The sequence below is a fragment of the Oncorhynchus tshawytscha genome, linkage group LG10, assembly GCF_018296145.1.
Source record: "Oncorhynchus tshawytscha isolate Ot180627B linkage group LG10, Otsh_v2.0, whole genome shotgun sequence".
Classification (NCBI taxonomy): domain Eukaryota; kingdom Metazoa; phylum Chordata; class Actinopteri; order Salmoniformes; family Salmonidae; genus Oncorhynchus; species Oncorhynchus tshawytscha.
The window spans coordinates 21,999,567-22,019,737 of NC_056438.1; the positions used below are offsets into that span (position 1 = coordinate 21,999,567).

Below are 20,171 nucleotides of genomic sequence, written 5' to 3' on the forward strand. Positions count from 1 at the left end.
CCAATTGCACTCTCCCTCAACTTGAGACATCTGTGGCATTGTGTTGTGCGACAAAATTGCACATTTTAGAGTGGCCATTTATTGTCCCCAGCACAAGGTGCACCTTGATATGCCACACCTGTCAGGTGGATGGATTATCTTGGCAAAGGAGAAATGCTCACTAATATCAATGTAAACAAATTTGTGCACAACATTTTAGAGAAATTAGCTTTTTATGCAAATGGAACATTTCTAGAATCTTTTATTTCAGCTCATGAAAGATGTTGCAATTATATTTTTGTTCAGTGTATATGCATTAAGTTAATTCAAAGAGGTATTTGTCTTTGTTATTTATGGTAGTTCCAATGAATAAAGCTATTGAACCCGATACATTTTCGTCCAAATCTGCAGCCTCTTCCAGAAAATCAGTGATTGCATGGTTGCATCATGGGTGGTACAAGCCACAGCTGTCAGTTATAAGTCTGTTAGGCATTCGCTGGATGAGGTTTCCACATAGATACAGCCCCTGGATCCTGACCTTGATTGGCCACCCTGCAGGTCAATCACTCGGCTCCGCCCCTTCTCACTGTCGCTAGTCTGGAGCCGAGCCCCGCCCAGTAGTGTGTCCCACAGTAGACCATAGCTCCACAACTAAACACACACACACACACACACACACACGTGCAAGCATACACACATACATACAAAGAAAATCAAATATTACATCCCTGAATATAACTAGAATCATAATACTTCAATTACTGTATCTACCCCAGTGTGTGTGTGTGTGTGTGTGTGTGTGTCTCACTGAGATGTGTATATTTCTAACCTCAATGCTAATATGTGCGTCTGGGTTTCTCCTGTAGAAAATGGCCCTGAGGTTGAACTCTGGGTTTCCATCCTCCTTGAACACACGTGTTCTTATGGTGTCGTCCTCACACCAGATCACCGCATACACATCTGGTGCTACACAACACAGATACAGACACAATACATAGACAGTTAGTCTCATGTTTGTAGTCTTTGTAATCTTGTGAAAGATGCACATAGAGGTTTGTATACAATGAGATTACATGTGGCCAGTTGTTGGTAAAAGACACCGTTCCGTATGATGGTAATGTATTTTATGATAATGTATGTTATGATATTGATAATGCATATTATGATATTGATCATGTATGTTTATAATCTATGCTATGATATTGATAATGTATGTTTATAATGCATGCTATTGATCATGTATGTTTATAATGTATGCTATGATATTGATAATGTATGTTTATAATGCATGATATTGATCATGTATGTTTATAATGTATGCTATGATATTGATAATGTATGTTTATAATGCATGATATTGATCATGTATGTTTATAATGCATGCTATTGATCATGTATGTTTATAATGCATGCTATTGATCATGTATGCCCTAGTTATCTTTGTTTTCTTTATTATTTTGGTTAGGTCAGGGTGTGACATGGGGGATTTATGTGCTTGGCTTGTCTAGGGTTTTTTGTATGTTTATGGGACTGTTTCCTTTCTAGGTAGTTTTGTATGTAGCTGTGACCTGTCTAGGTAAATTGTATGTCTATGGTTGCCTAGATTGGTTCTCAATTAGAGGCAGCTGTCTATCGTTGTCTCTGATTGGGAACCATATTTAGGCAGCCATATTCTTTGTGTATTTTGTGGGTGGTTGTCTCCTGTGTCAGTGCCACATGGGACTGTTTTCGGTTTTTCCACGTTTATTGTATTGTATTGTATTGTACTGTGTTCATGTTCAGTTTTTTCCTTATTAAAAACCATGGACACCTACCACGCTGCATTTTGGTCCGCCTCTCATTCGACGGAAGAATCCTGTTACAGTATGTTTATAATGCATGCTATTGATCATGTATGTTTAACACGTATGTTATGATATTGATAATGAATGTTATGATATTGATCATGTATGTTATGATATTGATCATGTATGTTATGACATTGATCATGTATGTTATGATATTGATAATGAATGTTATGATATTGATCATGAATGTTATGATATTGATCATGAATGTTATGATATTGATAATGAATGTTATGATATTGATAATGTATGTTATGATATTGATAATGTATGTTATGATATTGATCATGTATGTTATGATATTGATCATGTATGTTATGATATTGATAATGAATGTTATGATATTGATAATGAATGGTATGATATTGATAATGAATGTTATTGATAATGAATGTTATGATATTGATCATGTATGTTATGATATTGATCATGTATGTTATGATATTGATCATGTATGTTATGATATTGATAATGAATGTTATGATATTGATAATGAATGTTATGATATTGATAATGAATGTTATGATATTGATCATGTATGTTATGATATTGATAATGAATGTTATGATATTGATAATGTATGTTATGATATTGATCATGTATGTTATGATATTGATAATGAATGTTATGATATTGATAATGAATGGTATGATATTGATAATGAATGTTATTGATAATGAATGTTATGATATTGATCATGTATGTTATGATATTGATCATGTATGTTATGATATTGATAATGAATGTTATGATATTGATAATGTATGTTATGATATTGATCATGAATGTTATGATATTGATCATGAATGTTATGATATTGATAATGAATGTTATGATATTGATAATGAATGTTATGATATTGATAATGAATGTTATGATATTGATAATGAATGTTATGATATTGATAATGAATGTTATGATATTGATCATGTATGTTATGATATTGATCATGTATGTTATGATATTGATCATGTATGTTATGATATTGATCATGTATGTTATGATATTGATCATGTATGTTATGATATTGATCATGTATGTTATGATATTGATCATGTATGTTGTGATATTGATCATGTATGTTATGATATTGATAATGAATTGATATTGATCCTGTATGTGTAAGATTATTTTACCTTTATTTAACTAGGCAAGTCAGTTAAGAACAAATTCTTATTTTTAATGATGGTCTAGGAACAGTGAGTTAACTGCCTGTTCAAGGGCAGAATGACATATTTGTACCTTGTCAGCTTGGGGATTTGAACTTGCAACCTTTCGGTTCCTAGTCCAACACTCTAATCACTAGGCTACCCTGCCGCCCCATATTGATAACATATGTTATGATAATATTATGGCGTAATGTCACAGTGATGTAATATTTACCTGTCTGTTTAGGCTGGCTGAGTCCAGATGCTCGACGTAGGTGGACGGTGGTTACTATACTGGGCTGGGGAAGACAACACTGCCACAGTGAGGGAGCAGGCAACTCCTCTCTCAACTCACTAACAGAAGGTAGAGGGAGGGAGATAAATATAGTAGTGAAGTGGAAAAGGGGGAGAATCGATACAATCAATCAATCATTCTCTGGTGCAGACATGCTAAATGCAGAGGGAAACTAAGACAAACACTTGATATTCTTAACACCTTAATTCCTAACACATTTCATTCCTTAATTCCTAAGATACAGTACATTCTATTCCTTCATTCCTAACATTCACCCCATTCCTAACATTCACCCCATTCCTTCATTCCTAAGATACAGTACATTCTATTCCTTCATTCATTCCTAACATTAACACCATTCCCTCTTCCCACCCCTAACCTGAGTCTGAGGTGGGAATGTGAGAAGAGGCGTATCAGGAAGCGTCCGGTCGCCCCGGGCTGGAAGGTGGTGGGCAGGAGGGCGTAGCGGCCGGGGCCCAGGGACACTCGAAGGGCCACACTACGAGAGTCCATGTACACAGAGCTCGCTGCCTGCTCCACCACACACTGCACACGGCTTAGCCGGTTCACCTCCACCTGATGACAGGGGTGGAGGGTGAATGAATAGAGGGTTAAACACACACAGGAAATATGGAGTATTCACACACTCACGGTCATATGCACACACACCTTGGGTGTACTATAGCATTCTACAGCGGCTCTTTTGAAGCCCTGTGACTCACCCTCAGCACCTCGAAGCCGATGGGCAGATTCTCTCCTCCTCCATCCTTCCTCTTTATCCTCCTGTCCTCCTGCTGCAGACAGATCAACACCTCATCCTCCTTTCCCTGCACCTCAAACATGAACTGAGGAGAAAGAGAGAATTGATTTATATTTTTATGTAACTTTTTTTAAACTAGGCAAGTCAGTTAAGAACAAATTCTTATTGAGAGAGAGAAACAGTAGCAGATTTAGAGTACCACTAATGTAGCTTAGTGTCAGCCATGTTGTTTTTAGCTTCGCAATGTTGTTTCCAACAGCACCACTCTGAATAGGCTTTCACAGGTCTATTTCCATGCCATTAAGATTGTAGCAGTTGCCCAAATAGTTCACATTAATCCCTTACAATTTCAGCAACACAAGCTATTTGCATGCTTGTGGTATATGCATACTATATTTGAGATACTATTCTAGCATCCTGAGTGTCCTTCTCAGAATATCAAGAATGTGTTTTTCACTACAGTCCGAATGTAACAACTAAATTAGGACGAGACAGTTCTCCCCCACCCAGTCATAACCAAACATATTCTGAGTGTAGGATAAACTGGACCTCTACATGGAACCATTTAACCAGTTATTTTGAGCATAAACCTAGCTGAAGTGTAGGCTCACCTGGGGGTTGTGTAGAAAAGTGTCTTTGTGGTTGATGCATCCTCCACACCTACTCTTCTTATCAGTCTGTTCATCCCATCCTCCATCCACCTCTCCCTCCTTCTTCACCCCCTCCTCCTTCCTCTTCGTCTTCTTCTCCCCTTCTTTCGCAACAACCATTTTTTCCCTCCCTCCACCACGAACAGCTCGACCTCCTCCTCCCCCTCCACCCCTCTGTCTCTCCCCCAGTCTTGCCTCTTTCCGGTCCCCTCTCTGAGTCTGGTTCAACCCCCCAGGCTTGGCAGCATTCTTCCCCAGGTTGGGTGCCTGCCGCCTGGAGAGGAGGGTGCCGGGGGTGTTCGGGGCTGGAGCCCACTCCCCAGGGCAGCGTACTTCTCTCCAGTGAGTTCTGGGCCACAGCAGGGATCGTTCTACCAGACGACACACCACCACGTCTGTGAAGTAGCGGCAGAAGTCCTCAAACTCCATCCTGAGAGGAGAGGTGAAAACCCCTATTTATTTATCTTTTCAGGATGAATTGAAGTGTATTTGTTAACGTATGCTATGCATTGAGCATTTAAGTTGTTTTCTGTTAAAATAGTAACATTTATTTGACTGTTTGTTTTTACCAGAACTCCCCCACATCTCTGACTATGAGGCCCATCTTCTCCCTTTCACCACGACCAACCCGCTGCCAATGTTGAGACCTGAATGTGGCGCAAAAGGGCTCTGTGTCAGTGGTTCCCTTCATGTGTGCTTTGCTATGAGACCCTCCAATTTTGTGGCCAGCCAAAATAGACAAAAACATGTTTCTAGCCAGATCCTGACATTTGTTATCACCCAAGTGAGGCTACCTTGACCTTGACCTATACCTATGAACAGTACAGTAATAGCCCCCTCACCCCTGACTCCAGGGCCCGGTCCAGTCGGCTGTACCCCATGGGTTCCTCATGCGCACCATGCAGAGGCGAACACCACAGCTACCCAGCAGCGACCTCTCCCCCAGACGCACTTTCCTCACCGCGGTGATACCGTAGGCATGGCCCCGCACCAGACCACAGTCTAGTACTGACTCTACTGTCTCCCCCTCCGCTGGCTGGGACAGACAGAGAGACACAGACAGAGAGAAAATACAGATATGCCATACAATATACAATAGAAATACACTAACATCAATACACAATACAGGCACTCTATGAAGGTCCCCTGATTTGTTTAATAAGAGTCATGCACGATATTATAACTACACAATAAACAATACAGATCATTAATCAATAAATGCATGTATCTGGAGTGTTTATGAGGACAGGAAAGCGGAAGGGCAGAGAGCGAACAAAGACAAGAGAACGTGCCAGGATAGAGAGCATGCAGTGTCACTCCTGTCATAGTACAGTCAAGGTTGGTGTTAACATTGCTAATGCTGGACTATCCTTAACATAGCCAACTGTCTCTCTATGAAGCAGAATTCACCAAGCGTTGGATTGTTCACCCACTAATGGGGAACATGAGTTGGGTTTAGACCGTCGTGAGACATGTTAGTTTTACCCTACTGATGATGCGTTGTTGCAATAGTACAGTACAGTATTCAGAGGTGACCTCTCTGCTAGAATGACATTCATAGAATCTCTCTGGCCCAATCCCAAACCATTCATTACCACCCTTCATGCACATGTAATATCTAGGGCACGTGGGCACCAGTTTAGATCGAGGCCTCCAGTAATGGTCTCTGGTATTGTGATGGATTAAAATTCCACAGTCAAGCTGATCTTTTAGTACTAATTCACTGATCCAAGGTCAATTAAACATTTTCCCCTCACATGGTTGCTTTTACGTTTTGGGGACGGTAAGCTGATCCTAGATCTGCAGTTAAACAGAGAAATGTATATTGTTCACTGACCCGTATGGAGCAGGTGATGAGGGCTCTGCGTTCATGAGCCTTGGCCAGGGTCTGGAACAGTGCCTTCCTCTGATTGAGGTGAAGGGTGAGGGCCTCCCTGTCCAGGCTTAGGGGCTCTGACACACCCCCTGTGAAGTCGATCAGGGCCTCTGCCGTGTTACCGCCTTCCAACGCCTCATAGCAGCCGTTCAACCTCGGTGAGAGAAGAGAGGGGGAGATTAGTGGCTGGGGGACAGAGGGGAGAATACGAAGGTTGGAAGACCGGGAAAGAGGGGAAATGTTGAGGATGAGGAGAAACATTGAAGGGGTGGAATGGGGTTTATTTTGTCAAGTGTGTATTTGCTGTGTGGTGTATACTTAAGCAATAAGGCCCGAGGAGGTGTGGTATATGGCCAATAAGGGCTGTTCCTATGCACGGCGCAACGCGGAGTGCCTGGACACAGCCCTTAGCCGTGGTATATTGGCCATATATCACAAACCCCCGAGGTGCCTTATTGCTATTATGAACTGATTACCAATGTAATTAGAGCAGTAAAAATACAATGTTTTGTCATACCTGTGGTATACGGTCTGATATACCACGGCTGTCAGCCAATCAGCATTTAAGGCTCGAACCACCCAGTTTATAATGTATTCATTAGATAACAATTTACTAGGTGCAACTGGGACAATGAGATATTTAATTGACTGATTAACAACCTTTCTCTTAGCCAACCTGAAATCTAATTTCTCAGCTGGTTCTTGGCTTTAGCATAGTTTAAAGTCTCACTTGGCGTAGGCCTTCTCCAGCAGGGCGCTCCAGAACTCCCGCGGCGTGGCTGAGCGGCAGAAGAGCAGCGTTCCGTCCTCACTGACCGGCAGGCGGTCGTCCACCACCACGTCTGTCCAGCGCCCCAGCCGCCAGAAGCGGAAGTGGAAGATTCCGGCGTACAGGTCGGGACGCTTGAGGTTCCACTCCTGCTCCGCGTGGTCAGGAATCACCTGGTAGTTTAAAGCAATCAAATAAATGTTTTTTTTTTTAAGTTTTCAGGGATGGTTACTGAATGTGTTATTACAGTGGTCACAGGGTGTTCAGGTTTTTGGTCCAGCCCAGCGCTAACATGTCAGATTAAGCTATAAGCAACTGATCATCAAGACCTCTCAGTGAAAATTAAATTAAATCAGTGACCAGGAAGTAAACCAGTGAGGTGACCTACAGAGATTTGGCTTCTGCCCTTTGACCCCTCACCTTCTTCCAAAGTGAGGGTTCTGAGGCCAGACAGGAAGTTGCCGCCACCATCCAGCAGTTACCCAGACTGCCTTGGTGCAGATCCCGCGTGCTGATGCCGTCCACAAAGAGACGAGGGTCCTTACACAGCTCCTGAGAGAGAGAGAGAGAGAGAGAGAATTATAATGTATTATAGGCCCAAAAGTAAACTGGGTGCAACATACTGTACAGTACAGTAAGCCAATTGGGTCTAGTTTATCTTGTCATGGTGCCATTGTATTTGTCAGGACTAGTGTGTTAATCCAGTTTACTCTTATTTGACTTTGATGTCAGAGCAGTGTAGTAGAGAGAGATCCTGTCCAATTGGAGCTGTTGATCTTAGTTTTGTAGTATCAGGTCACAGCAGAGTTATAAGGATACACACACTCATACACTAACACACACACTGCTACACACACACACAGGACATAACTTGTACAAATGTAACTTTAGAAAAGTTATGAACTTCATTTTCCCTTAGATGATATCATGTTCAACCTACCGGATGAAGTATGAACCTGACTGGATGATAGCTGAGGAAGGGAAGTTCACAGTGTCCAAGCATCCTGTGTGTGTGTGTGCACGTGCGCGATTATATGAGTGAGTGTGTGTCTCACTGCAGAGTGAGGTGACAGATGTCATCCTATCATTTGACCCCCGGTGGATGCACGCTTAAAATTCCTGCACAGAGCATGAGGAACACACTACAGAAAAGAGTGAGATTAGCTACCACCTATAGTACCAGGCATGTGCACAGATAGGGCTCAACCAGTCCTCTAGGGCTCAACCAGTCCTCTAGGGCTCAACCAGTCCTCTAGGGCTCAACCAGTCCTCTAGCGCTCAACCAGTCCTCTAGCGCTCAACCAGTCCTCTAGCGCTCAACCAGTCCTCTAGGGCTCAACCAGTCCTCTAGGGCTCAACCAGTCCTCTAGGGGGCTCAACCAGTCCTCTAGCGCTCAACCAGTCCTCTAGCGCTCAACCAGTCCTCTAGGGCTCAACCAGTCCTCTAGGGCTCAACCAGTCCTCTAGCGCTCAACCAGTCCTCTAGGGCTCAACCAGTCCTCTAGCGCTCAACCAGTCCTCTAGCGCTCAACCAGTCCTCTAGCGTTCAACCAGTCCTCTAGCACCGACCCTTTTGCCCTCCTACAGAAAAGTGCCCTGTCAGCTCTGTGGATTTTTTATTTATTTTTTAAATTGCTTTTAACATTTTATTTTGAGTCTCTTTTCATTTTGCTTTTCATTTGAAGTGAAATGATTTGCACATCAAACTAGCTAATTTCATAAGCTCTTGAATATCAGAAAATTCCGAGACTTGAATACTGGTAGGAGCAAAGTGCGAAACAGTAGACAGAAATTGTTTGAACATTTTAAAAGGCATTTCCTTGCAATTCTACACAGTTTGACATTACTTATTTAATACATTTAAAAAAATATATGAATGAGATATTTGGCTACAGAAGTGACAGTTCTTACCGAACTTCCATCCAAAAACAAGTCCCCGCCTCCCCGTGGCAGTTTTGTCTATGTATAGGAGGCTACTTTTGAGTTGGATGTGTCATGTGTCTCTCACTGTTAAGGTGCCCCCATACTGGGTTCGGTTTGCCCCCATACTAGTTTCGGTTTGCTCCTAGCAGAGCTCGGCTTGACAAATTGGACGTCTGTGACACACATACTCCCTCGCATATGACCTTTTATTGAAAAACTAGAAAAAGCATCAATATTAACGTTTGTCCCTCTTGAGGCGCTGTAGCAAAATAGTCGAAGTAATCTAAGATAAATCAAGAAATCTGTAATTAATTTGGATGTTTTTGCAGAGGAAGTGTTAGTTGTGCAATTTTACATCTAACTAAGATTTTTGGTGCAGTATTTATCAAGTGAAAAAATGTACAGGAAAACTAGTTGAATGACACTTCATTGAAGAATCCCATCCATCCTGTCCGTACTGTTGACCAATCACCGACAAAGGGGCATAGACTTCGGCTACCTAACGTCGACCCGCTGAACACAAAACACCACAACATTTAGCTAGCTAGCATACTAACATCTTATATTAACATAATAACATATTAACAACATATAAACATTCTCCCATCATTCGCTGATAGCTGAAAGTCATTCTTTTCCCGATGTCAATCATCTGTCACCGTCTCTAGACCTAGTAGTCAATGGCACTAGCTGGCTTACAATCTGTGATGATGAGTGACTGTGTTGTTGCAGAAAATAAATAGGCATACAAATGCTGAAATGTTGGCTACAGAGGCAGTTAAGACAACCTGTAAGTACAGTATTATATATTTAGCAATACAATCAACATCAGACCTCCTATAATCTTGTATGTACAGTGCATTCGGAAAGTACTCAGCCCCCTTGACTTGTTAGTTTACAACCTTGTTCTAAAATGGATTAAATAGATTTCCCCCCCTCATCAATCTACACACAATACCCCATAACGACAAAGCAAAAACAGGGTTTTAAAAATGCTAGCAAAAAAAAAGATTTAAAAAACCTTTACTCAATACTTTGTTGAAGTACCTTTGGCAGTGATTACAGCATCGAGTCTTCTTAGGTATGATGCTACAAGCTTGGCACACCTGTATTTGGGGAGATTCTCCCATTCTTCTCTGCAGATCCTCTCAAGCGCTGTCAGGTTGGATGGGGAGCGTCGCTGCACAGCTATTTTCAGGTCTCTCCAGAGATGTTTGATCGGGTTCAAGTCTGGGCTCTGGCTGTGTCACTCAAGGACATTCAGAGACTTGTCCTGAAGCCACTCCTGCATTGTCTTGGCTGTGTGCTCAGGGTCGTTGTCCTGTTGGAAGGTGAACCTTCGCCCCAGTCTGAGGTCCTGAGTGCTCTGGAGCAGGTTTTCATCAAGGATCTCTCTGTACTTTGCTCCATTAATCTTTCCCTCGATCCTGACTAGTCTCCCTGCCGTTGAAAAACATCCCAACAGCATGATGCTACCACCATCATGCTTCACCATAGGGATGGTGCCAGGTTTCCTCCAGACGTGACGCTTGTCATTCAGGCCAAAGAGTTCAATCTTGGTTTCATCAGACCAGAGAATCTTGTTTCTCATGGTCAGAGTCATTTAGGTGCCTTTTGGCAAACTCCAAACTCCGGGCTGTGATGTGCCTTTTACTGAGGAGTGGGTTCCGTCTGGCCACTCTACCATAAATGCCTGATTGGTGGAGTGCTGCAGAGATGGTTGTCCTTCTGGAAGGTACTCTGAAAGGAACTCTGGAGCGCTGTCAGAGTGCCCATCGGATTCTTGGTCACCTCCCTGGCCAAGGCCCTTTTCCCTTCATTGCTCAGTTTGGCCGGGCAGACAGCTCAAGGAATAGTCTTGGTGGATGGAAGATTTCTTCCATTAAATAATGATGGAATCCACTGTGTTCTTGGGGACTTTCAATACTGCAGAAATGTTTTGGTACCCTTCCCCAGATCTGTGCCTCGACACAATCCTGTCTCGTAGCTCTATGGACAATTCCTTCGACCTCATGGCTTGGTTTTTGAACTGACATGCACTGTCAACTGTGGGACCTTATATAGACAGGTGTATGTCTTTCCAAAACATCTCCAATCAATTGAATTTACCACAGGTGGTCTCCAATCAACTTGTAGAAACATCTCAAGGATGATCAATGGAAACAGGATGCACCTGAGCTCAATTCTGAGTCTCAAGGCAAAGGGCCTGAATAATTATGTAAATAAGGTATTACTGTTTTACTTTTTTTTTTTTATTTGCTAAAAATTCTAAAAACCTGTTTTTGCCTTGTCATTATGGGGTAATGTGTTGATGAGGAAAAATTGTAATTTAATACATTTTAGACTAAGGCTGTAACGTAACAAAATGTGGAAAAAGTCAAGGGGTCTGGATGCTTTCTGAATGCACTGTATGTCTTACATGTTAAGACTACATACAACCTCAACCTCATATCCAATAAATAGCCAACCTTGAAGACACACCACTACGCTTCCCTTCCCCACTCGTCATCACAGACATATGCTATTTAAATCGAGTGTTTCTTTTATAAACACACACTGATACCCTGGTCATTTTCAGATCCTAATCCGCAACACGCGCCACACACACTCTGGACCGGGTCGGGTTACTCTATCCTGGCGCGTCTGGTTCTTTAGAAAGGCTTCAATTAACTAGATCTGGAATAAAACCTGCTGAGTGGATGACTAGAATTAGACTGGTGCCCCCTGCCATGGGGAAAGGGCATGTAGGGGAGTCCAGTGGTCCAGCACGAGTGTGTGGTTTTAGACAGAAAAATACATTGACTGATTGATTTTGATGGAATAATGTGTTATCAGGATTTACGGTCTTTTACAGTGGGGCAAAAGGTATTTAGTCAGGCACCAATTGTGCAAGTTCTCCCACTTAAAAATATGAGAGAGGCCTGTAATTTTCATCATAGGTACACTTCAACTATGACAGAAAAAAAATCCAGAAAATCACATTGTAGGATTTTTAATGAATGTATTTGCAAATTATGGTGGAAAATAAGTATTTGGTCAATAATAAAAGTTTATCTCAATACTTTGTTATATACCCTTTGTTGGCAATGACAGAGGTCAAATGTTTTCTGTAAGTCTTCACAAGGTTTTCACACACTGTTGCTGGTATTTTGGCCCATTCCTCCATGCAGATCTCCTCTAGAGCAGTGATGTTTTGGGGCTGTTGCTGGGCAACACAGACTTTCAACTCCCTCCAAAGATTTTCTATGGGGTTGAGATCTGGAGACTGGCTAGGCCACTCCAGGACCTTGAAATGCTTCTTACGAAGCCTCTCCTTCATTGCCCGGGCGATGTGTTTGGGATCATTGTCATGCTGAAAGACCCAGTCACGTTTCATCTTCAATGCCCTTGCTGATGGAAGGAGGTTTTCACTCAAAATGTCACGATACATGGTCCCATTCATTCTTTCCTTTACACGGATCAGTTGTCCTGGTCCCTTTGCAGAAAAACAGCCCCAAAGCATTATGTTTCCACCCCCATGCTTCATAGTAGGTATGGTGTTCTTTGGATGCAACTCAGCATTCTTTGTCCTCCAAACACGACGAGTTGAGTTTTTACCAAAAAGTTATATTTTGGTTTCATCTGACCATATGACATTCTCCCAATCTTCTTCTGGATCATCCAAATGCTCTCTAGCAAACTTCAGACGGGCCTGGACATGTACTGGCTTAAGCAGGGGGACACGTCTGGCACTGCAGGATTTGAGTCCCTGGCGGCATAGTGCATAGTGTGTTACTGATGGTAGGCTTTGTTACTTTGGTCCCAGCTCTCTGCAGGTCATTCACTAGGTCCCCCGTGTGATTCTGGGATTTTTGCTCACCGTTCTTGTGATCATTTTGACCCCATTGGGTGAGATCTTGCGTGGAGCCCCAGATAGAGGGAGATTATCAGTGGTCTTGTATGTCTTCCATTTCCTAATAATTGCTCCCACAGTTGATTTCTTCAAACCAAGCTGCTTACCTATTGCAGATTCAGTCTTCCTAGCCTGGTGCAGGTCTACAATTTTGTTTCTGGTGTCCTTTGACAGCTCTTTGGTCTTGGCCATAGTGGAGTTTGGAGTGTGACTGTTTGAGGTTGTGGGCAGGTGTCTTTTATACTGATAACAAGTTCAAACAGGTGCCATTAATACAGGTAACGAGTGGAGGACAGAGGAGCCTCTTAAAGAAGAAGTTACAGGTCTGTGAGAGCCAGAAATCTTGCTTGTTTGTAGGTGACCAAATACTTATTTTCCCCCATAATTTGCAAATAAATTCATTAAAAATCCTACAATGTGATTTTCTGGATTTTTTTTCTTCTCATTTTGTCTGTCATAGTTGAAGTGTAGCTATGATGAAAATTACAAGCCTCTCTCATCTTTTTAAGTGGGAGAACTTGCACAATTGGTGGCTGACTAAATACTTTTTTGCCCCACTGTATGTATTGTGTTGTCATCAACTCCAATTTGAATGTTAGCCTAGGTCGTTAAATAGCCTGCCCCATATTTGCTAAATATGTTGAACATGTTTGTGGTCCACATGGTTCAACTTGCTTTGCTTCAATATAGAAATATATTGTTAAACATAGGCTATAGCGTTCACACGTATATAGGGGCTAGGCCTCCTGTAAATTGTAGTCTGGACATGGACATGCCAAACATGGTCAATAAGCAAATATTGACCACGCTATTGTACCGTTGTCTATGTGCTAGGCAGATTCTCAAAAAAATCCATAGTTAAATATAGGAGGAGTGAATAGTTTGGAGGTGCGTGTCTGATAATTGGGCAAGGAGTGCTCTTTGAAAATTGGGATGAGTAGCCTATTTGAACAAGCAAAATGAAGTATGCAGGTATGTGAATTGTGAATATTGAAAAAGCATGAGGGCAAAAAACCTCCGAAATATGTCACAGCACTCTCAGTAGACCATTAAAAAAACTTTATTCATAGTCTGTTGACCAGGATAAAAAGATGCTGCTAAACCAGACATGATTAAGTGGAAGGAAAGGCTATGCTTGATTTTTTAAAATCAAATTCAACGAAATGCAGGGAAACTATTTTAAAAAAAAATGTTTCTAAATATGAGATTCACCGGCACAAAAGGCACATCTCTACTTCCATGGGCACTGTGCATCATGGGTAAATCCATTATCACCTGCGTTAGTAAATCCTGCTTTTTATGGGTCTTAAAACGTCCCATTAGCGCTGCATGACATCTTCACAGGCCCAGTGCAGTCAACAATGTTATTTCCCTTTGTTTTATATACACTGAGTGGACAAAACATTAGGAACACCTTCCTAATATTGAGTTTCACTCCCTTTTGATCTCAGAAAAGCCTCAATTCGTCTGGGCATGGACCAGGGATGTTGACTCCAATGCATTCCACAGTTGTCAAGTTGGCTGGATGTCCGTTGGTTGGTGCACACGGGAAACTGTTGAGTGTGAAAAACCCATCAATGCTGCAGTTCTTAACAGACTCAAACTGGGGCGCCTGGCAACTACTACTGTACCACATTAAATATTTTGTCTTGCCCATTCACCCTCTGAATGGCTCACATACACAATCCATGAGGAAACTTACTGAAAAGGTCATGCTGAAGTACTGAAATTCCCACAGAAGAACGTTGTAACGTTCTCGGAACATTCTGAGAACATGACTTTAAACAGAACCATGAGTAAACCTGTAGAATACGTTATGCTGAAGTACTGAAATTACCACCTAAGAAACATGGTTCTCAGAACCTTATGTGCTAGCTGGGTATCCTGCACCATTCTCAGAACATTGTGGGAAGGTTGTATGCAAAATAACTATAGGACAACCACGCTCTCACCAAGCTCTAACAAACATATGGTTCTCAGAACGTTATGTGCTAGCTGGGGACACGCCTCAACTATTGCCTCTCCTCCCACCTCAGCACAAGAGCTGATGTTAGACAGGTAAATTGCCAAACCTGGCTTTAGGGCTGGAATTTCCAGAAATTTATGAAATTGCTTTTGACACTTGCGCCTCCTTAGCACTCATCCACTCACTCTTTCCAATTCTCTCTCCCCTCCATCCACCAATCAATTCAATTCAATTCAATTCAAGGGCTTTATTGGCATGGGAAACATGTGTTAACATTGCCAAAGCAAGTGAGGTAGATAATATATAAAGTCAAATAAACAATAAAAAATTAACAGTAGACATCACACATACAGAAGTTTCAAAACAATAAAGACATTACAAATGTCATATTATATATATATATATATATACAATCTCTCACCCGTGGTCTCTTCCATGTGAGTCCAGGGGGTGGGTCTCTTTTGTAGAAGAGTGACAGTGCAGAGGGGGGGAAGAGGGGGTCCTGGAAGAGCTTGCCCCGCCGCAGACACGCCCTCTTCAGCTTGTGGAAACTCTGCCCCTGGAACCCATACACCCTCTCTGGCATACTGAGGATGAGCGATAAAAAGTGGAGACAGGGATTGAGAGAGAAATTGATGGGGCATGAGAGAGGATATGGGGGAACAGCAAGGAGAATGTCTGTTCATTTCACTGTTTAGAACATGATATTACATATCCTCTCGTTCTATTGGTGCCTAGGGTAAGATCGTTTCATGTTGTTATTGTTATTGTCACATGCACTAGTACAGTGAAATTACTTTCTTGCTTGCTTTTTCACAACAATGCAGTAATCAATATCAGTAGTAGGAAAACACATTTCAGTTGAAGGCAGTCAGTTGTACAACTGACTAGTATCCCCCTTTCCCCTTTCCTTTCCCTTACTATAAAACATGTATTAAAATGTCAAGTAGAACAAAAACACACGAGAAATAGAAAGTAACTAAGCTATTCACAGATAGTACACCACATTAATGAAAAGTGTGGAGCTAGAAGGGTTAGCGTTAAGGTCATCAGGGTCAGGGGGAGGGGACATGAGGTGAGGACACAGTCATTAGACCGAGCTACTGCCAAGGGGGCAGATACCAGCCAGCAGAGTGTGTATGAGTGTGCATCACTGTGTGTGTGTGTGTGTGTGTGTGTGTGTGTGTGTGTGTGTGTGTGCGTCAGTGTGTGTGTGTCTGTGTGATTGTGTGTGTGCGTCAGTGTGTGTGTGTCTGTGTGATTGAGTGTGTGCATCAGAGTGTGTGTGTGTGCATTAGTGTGTGAGAGCCAGGTGCGATTCTGTGTCAGTTTTTTTGCCAGGAGATGGTGTGTGTGTGTGTGGTGTAGGTGGCTGGGGTGCTAAGTACAGACACACACACACACACACACACACACACACACACACAGACACAGACACACACACACAGGCCAACATTAGTAAATTACACTCTGACTTTTCCTCCCCGGGCACCATGTTAAGGGAAGTTAAAGACGAGAAGCACTTCTTCACATTAGCAATTCTAAAATGAACTGATATTGGTTCTGTCTATAAGAGTATGGCAGAACTGAAAATAACCTATCCTCTGTGCATGACAAAGGTAAGAATGACAGAAGCCCTGCTACAGTGTTTCTCTGCAATATAACGTCTCAATCTGTTAATATGTCTAGATGCCCAGTTGTTAACCTGTACATATTCAAATAAGTAAATCACTAAAATAAAATATTCTAACTAAGTACAGTGAATACCTGTTCTAGATGGATTGTCACCGTATCCACTTTGGTTCCCGGTATGAACAAATTCCTGGAGCTCAGGTACGTCCCGTGAAACACTCCCTCTTAGTCATAAATGCAGTTCCATCTGATTGGTCCAATACAGTATAATGTTATCTAGGGAATCTAAATGTCAGGAAAGCCTCTTCTGGACACCCATATATCCCATAGAGGATGTTAGAGAGAGAGAGAGAGAGAGAGGTTGTATGGGAGCTATAGGGTCAGCTTCTGTTGTTCCTGTCTGTCTCCTCCGTCTCTAAGGCAACCCATACAGGCACGCAGACCAGCTGTAGGTCTTGTGGTAGTTTTCCAGTGTTTATAGTGGCATCTTGACCAGCTCTCCCTTGGAAAACATGTTCTTTATGTTCAATGGATTTCCTGGTTCAAATAAAAGTTGAATAAGAAAATATGACATGATTTTAGCAAGTGAGCATACTGTTATTACAGCATGAATAGCAATTCTTAATGTTTGGGGCTATTGTCATTTATTTTATCTTCAGTCTGTGTGTGTGTGTGTGTGTGTGTGTGTGTGTGTGTGTGTGTGTGTGTGTGTGTGTGTGTGTGTGTGTGTGTGTGTGTGTGTGTGTGTGTGTGTGCCTCTCTCTGTCTGACTTCTCTGTGTGTGTAGTTCTGACATGAGCGACATGTGTTTGTGAATATGTAACAGAGCATACTGTAACAGCTGAGTGACACGCTGTATGTGTGATGTCCATATTCAACCTGTCACAACCTGTGCAGCCATGTGCCATTCCTATGTGACTTCATATGATGTGTAGGTGTGTGTGTGTCGGTCACACCTGGGCTCAAATACAATTTGAAATCTTTCAAATCCTTTTACCTTTGTCTTTAGCCTGCTTGGATTGCCAGATAGGCGGGGATTGCTACTATTCAATTAAGTCTTGTGCCTGGACGCTCAATCAAGACCAGCTAAAGTATTTGCAACTATTTTAAATAGTATTGAACCCAAGTCTGGTGGAAGTGTTTGTGGCTTTAAGCGTGACGGGGCATCAGTAACATCAGTAGACCTGTGTAGCTGTGTGCTGCTGTAACCCTACCCTCCAGAAAGACAATGGATATTCACTCCTTCCATTGCTCTGTGATATACTGTAACACACAATTAGCAAAAGCTAGCCACTGTAGCCTCTCACACTGGGGAAACACCACAGGGTTACGTTCAGACATGCTAATGCTTCACCCATTACAGTAAAAACACTCTTCGTCCTCTAACCCACACTCTTAGGAAAAAAAAGGTGCTATCTAGAATCAAAAAGGGTTCTTTGGCTGTCCCCATAGGAAAACACTTTGAAGAAGCCCTTATGATTCCAGGTAGAACCCTTTGGTGTTCCATGTAGAACCCAGGGTTCTCCTATGGGGACAGCCACAGAACCTTTTTGGACCCCCTTTTTCTAAGAGTGCACATATGAGACTGTCCCAGGAGCATAGGACAGAGGGAGCAGACACAAACTAACCAATCAAGAGAACTTGAGACCATGCAAGGCTATACTTGTTAGTGTGTAGGCTATTCCATGCAAAGCCACACAGCACATGCACATTAAGGTGCAGGTTGGTTGTTTCTTCATTGAGCCACTTATTGATCTTGCTCTCGCTTTCTCCTGTGTGTGTGTGTGTGTGTGTGTGTGTGTGTGTGTGTGTGTGTGTGTGTGTGTGTGTGTGTGTGTGTGTGTGTGTGTGTGTGTGTGTGTGTGTGTGTGTGTGTGTGTGTAAAGGTATCAGTGGAAGTATCTCTTACCGCTGGGTCTGCTCCTCTCTTCAGATCCACTGCATAGTGTTCTGTCCTCTCCCTGAACCCCATACTCCCCCGGCAACTTTATATGTGCAAGACCCCTCTTGTACCTCTCACTCTCCCTCCTTCTCTCTTTCTCCTCCCCCTCTCTTTTTCTCTCTCTCTCTCTCTCTCCCTCACTTTATACTTGTCATTTACACATTCACATAAATCTTCGTTCATTCACATTTTACCCCTCGTTCTCTCTATTTTTGGTCCTTCCTTTCTGCCTTTGTCTCTATTTCTCTCTCTTTCTCTCTCTCTTTCTCTCTCTCTCATGTTGTCATTAAGCGCATGTTCCATCCGCAGGGGGCACCCACCTCCTCCTCTCCTCTTCCCCATCCCCCCATTTAACCCCTTCATTGCCAGTCTCAAATCTGATCATCTCATTTAAATTTAAATAACTATGTATCTATGTCATGTTTTTTCATTTGCAGCTAACAGCTGGCTGCGGTGTGCACACAGGAAACAGTGGGACAGGACAATATTATCGACTAGATACCACTGTAGACTGGAAACTTATGCTCATGAGAGCACATGCGCAGGTAGGATTATAGATGTGATGCTATTAAACATAACTTATGTCTATGAAATATTTTAGATGCAGGTCTGATGATGTTTCTCAAACGCACACCACCATTTTAGGAGATATTCCGAGTTGGATTGCAATGAATCTGCTAGTCACAATCACATTAAATAAGTAATATATTTATAAACCCCACCTTCGCTTATCAATCTACTCACTCCTTCATACCAGAACTTCTTCCTATCTGGAGTATCTTCCTCACCCACACCCAACTGTCAACAAGAATACCATCACAATGACATGACATAAACCCTACAAGCCGTGCTGTGTCATAATTAATCATATATACACTGCCTATTAATAAATAGTGTTTATAAATAAATAGTAGGCCCTAGTTCTGAATTCTAGCACTGACAAGCAGTGGGGGTCTTGGGTCTCCAAAGCCTCAAACTCACCAACCAAATTCACTTGATCAAATCCTCATGAGATCAAATAAATGCATTGGTATCTTAGCATGTTTTTTTTGTATTGTTGTGTTTTCATTTTACAAGTGTGCTCTGAATACCGTTCTCTACCTAGACTAGATTTCCTGAATTCGAACGGGCACAATCCCCCTTTTCCTATTTTGGGTAGTGTCAACTACCACACTGCGCCAGTGTACTGACATTTACTTACTGTGAGTCTGAGAGTGTTTTCATGCTTTGTCCCTTTCAGACAATTTTTGTGAGAAGTTTGAACACTCAAAAGGAACTCAGACACTTCAAAAGAGCCCCCGATGCGAACCCAGGGCATTTGGGTCCGGTTTGCTTGAATTCCTCGGTCCGGTTCCCTTTGTTTGGGGCAATATGAACACAAAGCTCCCCAGTTGTGCTTGTCATTATTACACGCACCAAACACTACTGCAATACCGTTGCCCGTGCCATAAACTCTCACATTGGTGCCACAAAATAGAGAAGATGATGATGT

The 20,171-nt window shown here is 42.3% G+C and overlaps 1 protein-coding gene across 1 annotated transcript; it reads right to left on the reverse strand.

The window, feature by feature from the left end:
• Window positions 1-228: 228 nt before the first annotated feature.
• Window positions 229-18,738, reverse strand: LOC112261003 (calpain-5-like). The gene is made up of 14 exons (XM_024436367.2): window positions 18,647-18,738; window positions 16,873-17,274; window positions 15,527-15,692; window positions 7,745-7,876; window positions 7,286-7,497; window positions 6,517-6,709; window positions 5,522-5,715; window positions 5,249-5,326; window positions 4,641-5,109; window positions 3,992-4,114; window positions 3,649-3,845; window positions 3,210-3,328; window positions 809-945; window positions 229-630 (listed from the first exon to the last, which is right to left on the reverse strand). Exons 3-14 carry the CDS (start codon window positions 15,689-15,691, stop codon window positions 454-456), a joined length of 2,196 nt encoding a protein of 731 aa, XP_024292135.1. The 5' UTR covers window position 15,692; window positions 16,873-17,274; window positions 18,647-18,738; the 3' UTR covers window positions 229-453.
• Window positions 18,739-20,171: the final 1,433 nt, after the last annotated feature.

Bases quoted from the DNA above. Each gene is read 5' to 3' on its own strand.
- LOC112261003 (XM_024436367.2), bottom strand. From the start codon at position 15,691: ATGCCAGAGAGGGTGTATGGGTTCCAGGGGCAGAGTTTCCACAAGCTG. The intron at 6,710-7,285 runs GTGAGACTTTAA...TCTCTCACCGAG, and splicing joins CTGGAGAAGGCCTACGCCAA to GTTGAACGGCTGCTATGAGG. The intron at 5,110-5,248 runs GTAAAAACAAAC...CTCTCCTCTCAG, and splicing joins AGAGATGTGGGGGAGTTCTG to GATGGAGTTTGAGGACTTCT.